This window comes from Battus philenor, unplaced genomic scaffold, assembly GCF_028537555.1.
Source record: "Battus philenor isolate CCGP_79_NKW_IND1 unplaced genomic scaffold, ilBatPhil1.0.hap1 SCAF_26, whole genome shotgun sequence".
Taxonomy (NCBI): Eukaryota; Metazoa; Arthropoda; class Insecta; order Lepidoptera; family Papilionidae; genus Battus; species Battus philenor.
In genome coordinates, this window is record NW_027181689.1 from 7157512 (window position 1) to 7173823 (window position 16312).

A 16312-nucleotide genomic window follows, 5' to 3' on the forward strand; every position below is an offset into this window, starting at 1 on the left:
AACATAATATACTACAATAAAATTTACTATAAATCATAATTTAATAGGAAATCACTGATAAAACAACACCTAAACGCAGTGTCAGCTTAGATCAACCGAAAAAGACATCATACCCTTGGCGAAGGTCAAGTAAAGCTGAGGTAATATCAATAACATTTCATTAAAAAAACATTGTCGAATTAAATGCTTCTCATATCGAATATTTTACACAGGATGGGGAAGATGAATCAGAAACAGAAACCGAAACAACAAACACGACACAAGTCAAAAGTACTCCACATAAAAATATTCCTCAAGAACCTACACTTACACCAAGTAAACCTAAACGTGAAGAGGTACTTGGTACGAATGACACTAAACAACCTCCCACAACAGAAAACAAAACAGATAAAACAGATTCAACTGACTCTCTTTATCCCTGGCGTCGTCCTAGCACAAACAAAGAGGTACATATTAACTTACTAAGAAACAAACATCAATACTTTACATATAAAACTATTATTTTAATTTATTTGCACACGGATAAAATTTTAGTCCAGATTGAAGAACTACTTTAATTGACTCCTTTCAGATAACACACTTTTACACTTTCAATATTTCTTATACTGTTAGTGTAACATGAAAATACTTCATCTAAATTTAAAGAAACAGACGGTAATAATGCCAAGGTTTTCATTTTTGTATCAACATTTATTTTATTAAAACTGATATTCCATAAAGAGTATTTTAATAACATTAGTTAAGTAGTATGGAGTATATACAAAAACAATTTTTTATGTCGATCTTTTCGTATATACGGATGCAATTAAAGAAGTTTGTACTTAACCGCCAAATTTATAACGGGACGTAAATTGATCTTAATGAAAAGAACTATTTCATATATCTTTCATTTAAATTTCTATAGGACAAAGAAACACCCAAAAACAAGGAAACAATCCCAAGTAAACAACCAAACGAAAAAGTGGAGGTATATTGTTTAATTATTGTCAAATATTTATCGTGACTTAGCTTTTTCTTATTAAAAAGAACAATTTCATAATTTTATATTTATATTTCTATAGGATAACAAAATGCCCAATAAAAACGAAACAATTCCAAGTAAACAACCGAGAGACAAAGTTGAGGTATATTTTGTGCATACTTAATAAAATACATACTTTATATTTACATAGCTAAAACAAATAATATTTAGCAGGTGACAGTTGATAATGATAAAATTAACACTGCCGAGGAACCTGTTAAATCGCTTTATCCGTGGAGAACTAATAAAGAGGTAATAATAATGTTAGTGAAAATTAATTTCCGCAAATATAATTTATAAACAAAAATACTAAATTATCTGAAATTTACAAGGTGCCCATACTCGTTACAACCGATGAAGACAATAAAAATAACGAAGTACCATTTTCTTGGGACGTTATTCCTGAAATCCCACAGGTACACGTGTGATATATATTTATTTAATGAATTAAATGAACGAAAGTACTTTTTGTTAATCAATAAACCGTTTACTATTAGGCTGAACAAACACCTGAAATGGAGGACCAATACAAACCAACCCTTCTTGACACACGTGACACTGTACCTTGGAGAAGGAGTAAATCTCCTCAGGTACATGAACAATTCAACTTTACTCTGCTCTATACTCTACATAACTCTCTTATTCATTTAACATTATAGCATACAATACTTATAAATGCAATACAAAGCATTACTTATAATTCATTACACAAATCACACATGCATTCTAAAAATGTCACAATCAATCCAAAACAATCTTGTTATTGTCATTCATGTAATTTGTTCTATAGGCCGAAACAACAGAAGATAAAGACAAGAATAAACCCACATCATTAGAAATACCACAACCGTCTCTTACCAGCAAGCCTGATGAGGTAGAGAAACAGATATTAATTTTTAATATCAAATTGACAGCATTGCACCTTCACAGATTGAAGATATAAGCACCGAATTTTAGCACAATATTTTTTTTTGCACATATTTTTCTTTGGCACGAGTTAAGACAGCACAACTGTAGTTCTACATAACATTTAAATTTGAGTAGATAGAATAATTTATATAAAGTAGTTATTGATTGTTACTCATGTATTTGGATATATACATATTTGTTTAAAATATACAAATATAATTATGTAAATTATTTAGTTCAATAGTATATTACTTGCAACTAACTTTAATCTAGCCAGTTCTGCTTTTATGTATCTTTTAAATATATGTTGTTTTTAAATTTCCTGCTCAGCTTTCGCTTCTAACTACTGAGCGCATGCCTATAATATTTTGATATTTAATACGTAGATCTGTTATTCGTTTCATTATTGAATATTTTTTATATTTTTTCACGTTTCCAAAGGGGTATTTTTGGTAAGTAATTTGTAGGAAGTTTTCACAATTTGCGAAATAAATTTTAAAAATTAGTGCCATTACCTACTTTCCATTTACGAAGAATTGAGTATTTAACACTTGAATTTTTAGTAGTATCTAGAATACGGTAAGTAACTATAATTTCTTAGTTAGTCGGGGTTGTATACATTAATATTCCCAAAATATTATTCCTTTTGACAAACGATGAAGGAAAACATAACCTGTTTTAAAGCATACAATTGGAAATACCTTTGTTATCTTCTGATCTGACTTAGCCACATGCGTTTTAGTACAGCTGTTCTCTGTCTTTTGGATGAGCCAAGCATATGGTGCCAAAATAGAAATAATGATAAACAAAACAATTTTACGACGGTTTTAATTTAGTTTTGTATAAGAAAAATAACAAATTCAGCCAAAACCTTTAACTTTTATTCAGTTTTAAATTCTTTATTGTTACTGATTAAGATTATTAATTCTAACGGCCTCTTCATATTATCACGTTTCTTTTGTTCTGTTTTGTCCTGTTTCTGTTCAATACCTTAGTGGTTTAGGTAATAATCTAACGTATATTACAGAAAGTGGCGATGAAAGAAGAAAAAGTAGAAGCAGAAGCCAAAAAGGCCAAAGCTACCACTCTTAAAAAGAAAGCCGAAGAATTGCCTGAAATCCCAGATTACGAAAGACCGGAACTGGAAGTATATGAAAAGATTTCACCCACTCCAACAACAAGGGACAAACCTGAAAAAGATAAGGTAAGAAAATGAACTGTTCCATTTTTATAATCCTTTATTTCTCATAGTTACATCCCATCTTGAGGTCAACATTGTATTTTATTTACCACTGCGAAAGCATACACCATAATGTTGCTTGTGTAACCCCATCCGAAACCTAGGGACACCAGCTCTCGAGAACCTATGCAACGGGGTCAGCATTATTTTTATATTATTCTCTTTTGATAGCCGGCGGACAAACCAAAAACTGCGGAAGTTAAAAAACCAGAAGAACCACAAGCACCAGTTGCACCTAAAATTAAGGAACCCGAAGAGAAGCCAGCCGCACCTAAAATTGAAGTCATACACGAAAAGTCACCCAAACCGGAAACACCTAGAAAACCCTCTCTGTCACCTGCTCCTCCCGGAAGACGTGGCTCGCTCATTCCTCCTCCGGAGGAAATGGGAAGACGTCCCTCTCTTATCATCAGCGACGAGGTATGTACTTATGATAAATTGTGTCTAATGGAATATTTAAAGTTCTTTTTTCACATTTAAATACAATGTCTTAGCTACATTCTTACGACATCACTATAAGGTACGAATGTGTAGCTCATTTAAATTACGACAAGTGTAGAATAGAACATGGTAATGTTTGGTGCAAACATCAGAAGTTTTAAGCAATTCTTACCTAAACTGATAATATTTTTGTTAAACATAAAACCCCCTTCACCTATGTTGCACATATATTTGATTTTTGCACTGATCTATACACTTTGAGCCCCTTTGTAGTGTAGTGTCCTACTCTCTCAAGCCGAACCCGTAACCTTAGACACCTGTGGTTATTTCCTTTGGATTACGCCAATAATCAATAAATTCCAAAACAAAGCTTTTAGTTAAACTTCGAACGCTTGTTTAGTGAGGAGAAAGGTTAGTTTGGTTTATGTTTTATAAATATTAAAATCCTACACTCCCTGCTTCTAGTTTTAATAGATATTAGCATTCACAAGTATATTTTTAAAACAAACCGATAGGAAGAGTAGCCTTTGTGTAGATATTAAGATCGTACAAAACGTAATCCACAGGAGAATAGAAAACTAAGACCTGGTGAGGTGATAGAAGACAAGAAGGTAATAGCAAAACTGCTAAGAACATTACGTGAATGCTATACGTAAAAATAACGCCGTGATGAGGACTTAACTATTGTAAACGAAATTATGTTAATGCATTTGCATCTGTCGCGGTTAAAACAGACTATCAGTTGGTAATTTCGGATAATCACATGTTTTGTCAATCGAACTTTTATTTTAAACGCCTTTAACGGATAAAATAATTCTAAACAAACAAAAGCGTATTTATGTGTGAATATCCAAAATTACTTTTAAATTGAGAAAAATGTTCTCGTACAAAGCACAAAACTAAATTGCACACACTGTTTCGGTTCAAAGCACAAAAATAAACTGCACAGCTTGTACGCACGTTTGCACACAAATAACGGTTACGAATATTGGATATGTCTTTTAAAGCAGGATCTATGACAGGCATTAACTTCGGTGCAAGGTGTTTAAGAAAGTTTTTCTTATACACTCCGAAAACAGAAACTAACTATTAACAAGACGATGATGTAACATATAACGTAATAACTTACGCACTCGCTGCTGAAGTTACGCACGAAATAATGGTCTAAAGGTCAGTCTAGGCAGGTCACTCAGGTTCGGCATCAGAGAATTAGGCAGGGACAATCATATGTAAGGGGTTATTATCAGTATTTTTTAACAACAGGTCACGAAATTACGTCCTGGAGAAGTTTTAGACGAGAAAAAGGTGAGATCGTTTGGGTCTGGTCGATTTTAGGTGGACGCTGCTCGCTTTCGCAAAGCATTTTGTTTAGTTTTATTTTTTTCTCTACTTCAATTTCACTCATGACTGTACGAAATTTATTATTATGCAATTATAGCACGACTCAACTCAACACACATTTTACAAAATGAGTTTCTAAAATTTTGCATTAAATAAAAAAGTTAAAATTTAAATTTAATAATTGCCTTTGCCTTTGAATACCTTATACGCTCTTCTTCTTTCTTAGATCTACTTTAACTCTGTAATTTATCATATAAAGGTTCTTATAGTTATTTTATCTATTTACTTAATCATTTTTATTCTTTACCTTCCTCTAACTAGATCAAATGTTGTCTATTTAAGCCGCTTTGCCGACCAGCGGTGTATTACTTATTACCATTAGTATTTGGCTGATGCAAGTTCTTGAAGGAGCTTTAATGAATCTTATGAACAAAGCTATTTACTTCTATATTAAAAATAGTCTTGCTTTCGTTTCGATTTCCAATAACAATCGAGTTTAGAATTAACTTTCCTCTAATATTGTAAACAATTCTAATATGCAGAACGTTGCACCTTATTAAAACGAATATTAAAACTGAATAAATAAATTTTACTATCTAACAAAAATGTAATTATGAAACTCACTGAACTGCAACACGTTGGTTTTTATCTAAAACAGGCATTTTATAAACATATCATATCATTTGAATGAAAACATTACAAAATCCATGAAATCGAAAAAAAAAACTACTTTACTTACATGTAACATTCGCACACAAAATGCACCGTAAACACACATCTTATGTACAGAACACTTTAATAATAAGTGCACAAAATTAACAGAGAATGCAAACTAAACCATTTATTTTTTTTCAAAAAGAAACGCGGCAGGCCGGGTGAACTCGCGGACGAGGTATAGAATGTGTGAAAGATATATATATGTTTAGAAATTATATGTCATAGAAAAACCTTTTAGATACGTGGCTAACATAGTTATTTTCAAAAGTGATTAATTTATGTTTTTAAAAGTTCGTGCAGAATTTTCTATACAACTGTCCGATTGTTGGACGGTGATGGGCACCGGAACAGATTTTTTCAATGTATTTTTGATCGCGATTGTTCTTAAATAAATGTACGTAATTCACTTTGCTTACATATAAATAATATATTATAAATTAGTGCAACTAACACCTGGTCATCCTAACCTATACTTAAACCCTTAACAATTTTATATTTACGAATTATATTATTTACTTGTAAATAGAATATTGATAATGGGCAAGCACATAGATAACAATTGTATATATATGTTTGCATATTTATAAATATATAAAAAATTTTGACACTTTCGTCAAATGAATGTTATAAACTTATTCTCGCTAGAAACTTATGCTTCAATTGACATTCCGCATGCATCTGTAGATAAAAACTTCCGAATCGCATGCAGTCTTAACATAGTTTATAAATGTTACACGTTTTTAATCGTAAACTTTAAAGAAGCCGCAAAGCGATCATGGATAAATGTAGATGTGATTATTCAATTCTTATTTCCGCCTCTTTATAAATAAATAAGAATTTATTTGTCTCGTTCCAAATATGTAACTACTTTGAAGTTTTTGTATAGAACGTTCGCAGATATGTTGTAATCGAGACTTCATATTATTTAATTGATCAATAGATACATTAGAATAAAATATAATTAATGGTTTTTAATTAAACGATCTTAAATAACTTAGAAAAAGCTCTTTTATCGGTCAAACTATATTGATCAGATAATTTGTAGTCGAGTCAAATTTTAGAAGTACAATTAATACATAAAACAAATCACTGAACAAACATATTTAAATTAAATGAAATTGATACGAATTGATTTGTATTTACGAAATACATCATTAATACAACTTCAGTGTTTAAAACCTGCACCTGTTTCGCCAGTTAAATTTTTGACACTGATGAACAAAACGATGAAAGCCAGTCTCGTCGCTCTCCGCGCCAGAACTATCCTGAAAACATTCTGATGATTGATAATTATTATATATACAGCTGTAAAGATAGGCCAAGAGCATTTCCAAGGTGAACTTAAAATGCATCCTAAACTATCGCGATTTGGCATCATGCTTGAGTTATAGCCATTGCGTTGCATTGTTAAAAAGATATTAATCTTATCAAATATCTAATGACACTTTGGAACTTTAAACAGAAAATCAAAGTAATTTATATTCAGAATCTCAATGTATTATTAAAATCCTTTAGCGAAGTTAGATTCATGTTTTAGCCGTTTTTCTTCTGTCATTAATTTTGTTTGCTCGGGTGTGTATTTAATGAATAATGAAATACTTGTTTAAATCTTTTATTAAACATGAGCATAGATGCAACAAATGCGTTAGCTATATTGGCAAACCAGTCAATACAATTTAAGGTCGATAAAAATACAGCATTGCTATGCTGACAAATATAGACACAAATATTTCAATGACAACAACCGAATTAAACACGTTATTATTAAAAACAAGGTACGCCCCACAAATAGAATGTTAGGGAAGAGTGATTGATAGACACATTTATGCAGGGACAAGAATACCCTATAGAACACGCGTGGGATGATAGCTGACCAAAGTATAGCAAGAGATCTCGATACAACCAAATCCAAAAACATTTGGCATGGTCGACGGCACAGCTACGGACTAAATAACCGACGATCCATAGCATTGTATAGCTAATATTAAAAAAGTTAAGCAAATCGTCTTTAAAATAAAACATAACGGTAATGTAGCAGATACAAGAAAATCACTTTTTTTCTAAATTATGAAGCACTTATTAAACATAAATGCTTAGCTTTTAACAGGAGACAAACAAAACATGTCAAGTGTTATTACTTGTGAAAAGGCAATCGGTTTCTCGAACGACCTACACAAATTTTAAAACTAGTGTGCTTATTTGTATATGTCCAGATAATTTTGTATCTATTTTTAAATCTAACCTGCGTAATCTGTAGTACCCTTAATACCAGAAAAATAGTTGATGTCATATGACAAGGCAGACTTTAACAATGTACCGTCGTACATTCTTTAATGAAAGTCAGGCAAAGACATCAATCATCGGAATGTCTTTAAAATATATAAAATCGTGTCGCTGACGTGTTGATGTTTCCTGATCGACTAATATATGGCATCAGGTATCTACTGGCGACAACACTTCACACACATGTTAACACTGACGTTCAAGTACACACCACACGGATGGCTCACCTTAATCTGATAATTAATTGAATTGGTCCGTTGATTTGTGTTGAGCATAAATAGAAACCCGCGCTCCCCGCTACCCGCGCTTCTAGTCGACTATCTATCCGCGACACCCTCTTCAGTCTTTTGACATTCGCGCCCATTTTTACATGGAACGATACTGATCGAACTTTCCAATCGAAACTTCTCAAGCGCCGTCCCATAATAAGTTTAAAAAAACCCTAATTAAGGTGTAACACTTATAGTTAAGTAACTTAATAGCATTTAATATTAACGATTCGAAGACATGAATGAAATGAACTTTAACCGGGAAAAAATTAAGAAACGAAATGTTGCATACAAAAGATTACAACCCCGTGAACGTTTTTAACAATTTGACTGTGATAAGTGACTGTGATTTAATAAACTATTTGTATATTTTGTTCGTTTTGTGGCATCTTTATCGCAATAGATTAAAACCATGACAACTATAGTGAAAAAACTTTCGATCACTACACTTAGTGTTGAAAGTTCACTAGAAGTGGTAAGTACTTTATAAATTTAATCTATAGTATCTACTCAATGGTATAAAGGTACATTCATATTAGAAGTCATCAAAACTAATATCACAGTGTAGAATAGTTATTATCCTATAAATAATATTTTTAAACACCTATTGATAATGACATCAATTATTTTGGAATAGTTAAATTTCTATTTCGATTTTTTCAATTTTAAAATGTCAATCATCTTATTAATGCTTTACCATGAATATGATTTTGAAAAAAGAATAAATTAGAATTCTTATTCCCGTATGGGCGGCGTCAGCACTTGCGCCACATATATCAGGAAGTCCAGATCTTCATTGTCAGGTCATTTGGCGAGCGTTCGTGACGCACTGCAACTGTCATAACGTAACTAATGTCCCTTGTATTTAGTTACAGGGTAATTTTTCAATCTAAATTTAATTGTATGACTCGTACAGTTAGATGTTTGATGACTTTTAATTATTTAATATTTTCATTATCATCCCTTTATACATAGTATAGTACAGTGATAAATCCATTGCTGTTGAATATGAATGTTGCCAAATATCTTTTTAATAATACATGTAACAGTAAATGTTAAAAGACTTTACAATTTAATAAAAAAATTATTGAAATGTTTAATCAATCTTTTAATGTCGGTTTAATTGTAAATAACTCTACAATGTGCGAAATGTGAAATAAAACTAACATTGCTCTGGTGGTATAGCGAAGAAAATCCGGCGACTCAAGAAGACCGTCAGTACAAGATTTGGAAGGTCTCATTAATAAACCATCAATTCCCCTGAAGCCTATCGGAAATGAAGGCCCACCAGTCATTGTTGACGCACCGGAGAGCAACTCCGCTATCGAAGGTGAGTCCCAAAATTACGTTGCTCATGTTTCCAACGATTAATTTTGCGTTTGATCTCTTGCCAAAAATTGAACACATAAAATATTTTTAAAAGTCTAGAAAGCCAATACAATTTAAGCTACTACTAAATAAACAAGAACCGTTATATCTAAAACTCAAATATTTCAAAGAAAGTATGAAGACATCTATAAAATAAAAAAAAGCCGACAAAGACAAGATTATTCTATTCCAAGATGTGCTTTGAACTTTTAACACATTAAAAATATTTCTGTTATCTCCTAAAGACAATCAATACTACTTACGGAAGATGTTTTATCTCGACTGTAGCTCGAATATATTTCTGTATTTCATGATTATACCCGTTGCTTAATAAATTTGTGATCATTGTATTCTATTTTGTATACCTTATATTATTTTTTCCTCTGTCGCATCTAAAAATATTTTATCAGATACCCATGCTGGTTTTGCGTAATCACTTATATACTATATTTATTACAAAAGATTTGCAATTATTTCCATTCTATTTATTTTAAAATTATACTCAAAGAATGTTTTTTGAAATTCTTAATGCCATGAAATGCCGTGAAAGTATTTTCAAAAATTAGTCTACAGTATTTTGTAATTTTTACAACAGATCAAGTCGGTTACCTCACCGTGCAAGTGGAGGGTAATCCAGCACCGACATTCAAGTTCTACAAGGGAGTCACAGAAATTATCGAAGGAGGGCGTTTCAAATACATCACAGATGGTGGAACGGGCCTCATTACACTGTGCATGAGAAAAGTAAAGCCCAACGATGAGGGCAAATATAAAGTCGTTGTTAGCAACATTCATGGCGAAGATTCGGCTGAAATGCAGCTATATGTATCAGGTAAGAATGTCATAAGACTAAAACTTAACAGTCATGGTATAATAATATGATGTACTGTATGAAGAACCATCAGCAAGTAAAAGTTATTAGCAAGAGAGTCAAGGCGGTTGCTGGTCCAAGAGATGATGCGCCATGGGCTAAAAGACGACAAGGTTTATTGTTCAAAATTAATAGTAATATATTTTATGTTGTGCCTAGAACCGTAATTAGGCGGAAAGCGCAAATCTACCCGCTTTTTGCTACAGCTAACATATAGTACATACGTACATGTACAAATGCGGATTAACGGGTGTCTCTGCATAGACTTGTAAACAATTTCAATTAATATAAACTTTATATTTTCACATTGGCCCAGCGGTAGAGAGCAGAGACTTGGGTTCGATTCTCGGAATGCAATCTCATATAATTCACACTTTGAGAATTAATTATTTAGGATTGCCACTACTTACTAAACAAGTTTGCGAAGGATGGCTAGTAACATCGTCTGCGTATCATAATACCACACTGTAATCGCCAACACGCATTCCTAGCGTAGCGATTATGGTATATACCCATAGATATCTTTGGGGATGCCTATGCCTCGCAGTGGGCGTATATGTACTGAAACGTCGAAGGCGATGGACCAAATAATAAATTAAAAAAACGAATTATAAATGTTTTAATGATGCAACAAAACGCGAAATGCAAATATTTAAATGCAATTATACCATGAAATATTTTATGAAATCTGTGATAACGTGTAGCGTACAATATTTAATTTTAACTTTATTTTTTTAACGCTTCTTGACAGATGCCAGTGGTATGGACTTCAGGGCATTGCTTAAAAAGCGAAAGTACCAAAAATGGGGAGAGAAGAATGAAGATCCCGATTGGGGTGATTTGAAGGAAGTTGAAAAACCAATTCCTCCTCTAAAGAAAGTTGAAAAGGTGAGCTTAGTAAAAATATTAATTTTATTTAATGTATCGCACTTTCTTAATATGAATTTATTTACAAATTATAATAATAATTTCGGGTGGAATGGTGACATAAAAAACGTAAAATAAACGCTTCATAATAGTAACACGTAAATTAATTTGAAATGTAATTAAAATTAAAATATAAATATTTAAAATGCACAGCTCCATCGCCTCCTGCCGACTTATCGTTATTTAAGACAAAGGTATCACCAGCACCATTTTCCTTTTACATTTCAAATAGCATTGTATTACCTATTGAAGCGTGAACTCAAAACAAGGTAAACCTTAATGGCAATTAAAATTTTTTAGTGAATTATAATCTAGATATCTAAGAATAAAATAATTAGCTAATAAAAGAATTTAACCGCTTCCGAAAGTCCGTGGTTTTTTTTATAGTAAATATTTTTTAAATAGTCACGTTATGGTGCTCATTTTCTGTAAAGTGTTTTACATACATTACAATAGCAGTTTTGTGTAGTATGTATGTATATATAAATATACGAGAATACGTAAAATTGTGTTATTTTTACGACAACACACTTTTTTTCTACATCATACAATGAATTTGATCCTTAGGGATTAGAGACTGGCTATTTTGAAGATAACGACTTCATCGTAATCGTCTCGGAAGGTGTCGAGATTTACAGATTTCCGGCGGAGAGACGCAGAAACTCTTCAAACTGGTCCTGGGTTAAGGTCCTCAGTTTCAAAATAACATCGTTCATTCCGTCTTACGATTTCAAAACTATAAATTTGTCGTAATTTTCCTGTGTCATTACTTTCTTTTTTTAATTTTTGTACATCGTTTCAAGTCATGAAGACATAAATGCGTTTCCGTGACAACGTCAGTGTCTTTAAATTTGTGTCATATAAAGTAATAATAAAGGAGACTGGAATTACTCAAAAAAACCAAACGAAATGGCTGGATGGTTATTTAAAAAATTCTTCTATAACTTTCATGTTAGTATTCCTTCTTGTTTCAATAACTGATCCATAAATCTTCGTACTTGTTTGTCTCTCTTACTGTTTTTTTAAAAATTCTACTTTTCAAGACGGCTTACACTTACAAATTGGCTTCTGTTCATTCCTTCGAAAATTAATTTATTTACGTAGTGTTTGATATATATCATTACGATATGTTGTAAATTTTAGGGAATTTTTCAAATAAGGAGACGTATGTCTCTTCCTGAAATAATTACCGATTGGCCTGATTTGATGGAGGCTGTGAAAACAAAGGTTCGCTAAATAAAACGAATAAAAATAAAACATAAAATATTTATAGATTTTCACACTTTAAAAATTTCATCTATACATGTGCTCGCTGATTCGTATGAAACTAAAGTTCGTGCAAAGTAATTTGTTTTGAAAGCAAAAGTATTTAAATTTTAAAGGTGTGATAAATCTATTTTAAATAATGAAATAAATTAAAATATTAATCAGTTCAAAAGTAACAAACAAATTTGTCCTCGAGGTGAACTCATTTACCAAATAAAATCTACCCTACGAAAAAAATTAAAATGTATAATTTTATTTTAAAAAATAGGCGTTTAAATAATATATAATTGTGTAAATGACGTCAACTCTGAGCAATTTAAACAAAGTGACAGTTTAAACAATAAAATTTGAATGATTTCAAACATTAATGTTTCACCATTCATGTCTTTTTAACTCCATTTTCAAGCAATGTAAGTGGAATGAATTTGGTGGTTATTTTCTTTTGGCGTTGTTGTCCGTTTTATATCTGTTTACAGGTGTATCTGTGACGTTGGATTGAGGAGCTTCTGTTACGTCTTTAATGTATTAAATTTATTTCTATGTCTACTTTGTCATTAATAATTACATTCGGTGTTTGCAGATTTTGGAATTTTTGAATATTTATTACTGTGCATAATACGTCATAGGTTTTTTTTATATCTACGCTTAAAAAATTTAATAAAATTATACCTATGTAGTATTTAACAAGATTTGTCTTAATAATAGAACATACAATTTATTTAGAAAATTTCAAACGTTTTCCTAAATAATACGCGTACATACAGAGGTTATTAAGAATAATGGAACTTTTATAGAAATCGCACAGTAGACGGACGTCTCTGGCGGAACTGATCCCGGATTGGCCGGTACTGCACAAGTGCAAAAGAAAGGAGGTTTGACAACGAGCGTTTCTTCGTCTAAGACGGCACAATGCATTTGTTGTATGCATATTATTGTGGCACAAAGAGATATCACGAAACACGCAATCGTTTTGTCTAGAAAAAGTAGAAAATATTTTAAAGTAACATGTTATTGACATAAATAAACAATAGAAATTGAACGTAGACTTATATTCCAAATGTAATAACTGCTTGGTCAATCGACAGCTTTATCCAGGTTCGTTCGTATTTAGTATATAAGTAATTCCAATACACGAAAAACAGTTAAAAATTGAAGTTCAATAATAATAGGTAACCTTACAGTTTATTTTCATGAAATTTTAATAAAAATGTGGACAACTTCTACATGCAGATTAAGATAAAATAAAAATATTTCATGTTTGTTTTCACATATTATTTTTATTATGAAGCATGAAGCCAGAAAAGCTTACAAGTTCGTACAAGTACGTATTTGTGAGAATGGTAAGATGTTTTGATTAATGTAAGGTAAAAATGAATACGTTTAAATATTTATTAGTATTAAATAAACCAAGCAGTTTTACGGGAAAGAAGCGTTATTCAATTAAGCCAACATTGTGTTGATACAATGTGATAATTTACATTATCATTAAATTTTATTTAAAATTAATTGTTACTGTTGCAGTTCTAATACGTATTTTCTACTTTGGCTAGAATTATTCCTGGAGATATATTTCACCTGTTACTTTGTATAAAATAGCACAAATTTGTTCTTAATTATTCTTTTCTACTATATTCCTGGTATTTTTCTTCTGCAAATTTGTTTTGAGCACCTGATCAACGATATTTTTAGTAGTGGCACATCGCACCGGTCACAGAGATGCACAGACAAAGCGATATAAAAGGATTATTATGTATTTCAAGCTAAAACAGATGGATCTATTCATACAAAGTTATTAGTAACACTAATATATCCATCTCTTTTGGCTGACAAATATTGACATGTATGTAATATTTGAAAATCGCTCAAATTTAAGCACGTCTTGAATCGCAACGAGGAAATTCCAATTTCTGTACAGAAGCATGTATTTTAAGTGACGGTTGTTCATAATGAACGAATGGCTGATATGTCTAACGCCTCGGTATCACGTGTCGATTGATTTCATTGTCATGCATTTGAATGACCGTTAAATGCGTTAAGGAGAGGGAATCTTTTCAGCACTGACAGTTTTTTGGTCTGGATAGCACATTTTTTATCGCACCTGGCGCTGCTTTTAATCATTTACAATAAAATTAATTGGTCACTGGATATTATTTTCAGAAACCTGAGTCTTTCTTGAAGCCCCTTGTCGATCAGTCGGCGAAAGAAGGTAAAGATAAGAAGGTGACATTCGAAGCAATTTTCACGAAACCAAATGCCAAGCCGAAGTGGTACTTCCGTAAAGATGTAAGTTAGGAATCCATAAATCGATGATGATAATGTTGTTATTCTCGGACCATCGAATCAAAATTAAATACTATCTTTTATTACTTGTACAGGAACTTTTCCCTGGCTCTAAATATAAGATGACAAATGAAGGAGACTCGTACAAGTTGATCATCATGAATCCCAAAGTAGAAGACACGGGCAAGATCACGCTGGAGATCGGTGGCGTCACGTGCAGTGCTTTCTTGCAAGTCGATGAACCTGACCCCACGTACTCATTCACAAAACAGTTGAAGAAAACACTCACCGGGTACACGAAACACGAAGTATTGTTGGAATGCGCTGTATCAAACAGTCTGGCTATTGTCTCTTGGTGGAAGGGTGAGACGAAATTGGAAGACAACGATGACTTCCAGACTTCCAAGGATTTGTCGGGAGTTTGCCGATTAACTATTAAGGCTGCTAAACTGGAAGATGCTGGCAAATATATGTGCAAAATTGAGAAACAGACCGACAAGACTGAATGCGAAGTCAAAATTATCGGTGAGTTTATGGTGACTTTTGCCAAATTTTCTAATTAATTACAAAATAAACCAACTAATAGGTATTGACCTATTATATTTTTTTCAGAATATCCCTACAAATTCACCAAGGTCCTTAAATCACAGCAGGCTGTCGAGAAAGATACGATTACGCTTCTTTGTGAGCTTGACGATGCCATGGGTGATGTCAAATGGTTAGTTAATGTTTTCATGATATTGTAATTGTAATAATTAAAAATAAAAAAAATTAACTATTTTATTATAAAAGAAAATGTGTAAAAAGAAAAGCGACTACCACGGATTTGGGCACATTTTAAAATAATTTACGGCAACATAAAGTAGGCTAAACATAGATATTTATAAATTTATAAAACCGTTTCTAATATCTGAGTATAATATTTAATGTTTTAAATTTTATCAAATCTTTTTAAACACATTATTTAATGACGGATTCATGCCGTGTCTAAGTACTAAAACAGGTATATGAATATCTTACAACATTTTTTTAATATCGCACAGGTTTAAGAATGACCAACCATTGAAGGCGGACAAACGCATTTCCATCGTGAAGGAGGGTCGCAAACGCAAAGTTGTCATCAAAGACGCCAAGGTTACTGACGCCGGCAACTTTAAGTGTGTTAGTAATGCTGATGAGACAACTTGTGAATTGATCGTCAAATGTAAGTACTTTAATATTTATCAATATTCAATAGTTTACCCGGATTTTTATTTTCCAAAAAAAATACTTTCAAATCTAAAATCAGTTTTCAAATATTTTTTTTAAATCTGTTAAGTTTAACTTATTTTAAATATTTGAATTTATTTGTCACTATTTCTATATAAAAAAAGTCTTCA

The 16312-nt window shown here is 31.8% G+C and overlaps 1 protein-coding gene across 1 annotated transcript in view; it reads left to right on the forward strand.

The window, feature by feature from the left end:
- The window catches only part of bt (projectin protein bent), a 122828-nt gene that overhangs the window by 22928 nt on the left and 83588 nt on the right, over positions 1–16312 (forward strand). The window contains 19 exon segments of the mRNA XM_068768667.1: positions 48–140; positions 213–446; positions 905–967; positions 1062–1124; positions 1193–1273; positions 1354–1437; positions 1519–1611; positions 1812–1895; positions 2958–3134; positions 3342–3590; positions 4875–4916; positions 5812–5844; positions 9407–9551; positions 10185–10421; positions 11212–11348; positions 14811–14936; positions 15029–15458; positions 15546–15651; positions 15977–16137. Of these exon segments, the coding sequence (XP_068624768.1) occupies positions 48–140; positions 213–446; positions 905–967; positions 1062–1124; positions 1193–1273; positions 1354–1437; positions 1519–1611; positions 1812–1895; positions 2958–3134; positions 3342–3590; positions 4875–4916; positions 5812–5844; positions 9407–9551; positions 10185–10421; positions 11212–11348; positions 14811–14936; positions 15029–15458; positions 15546–15651; positions 15977–16137 (2638 nt within the window).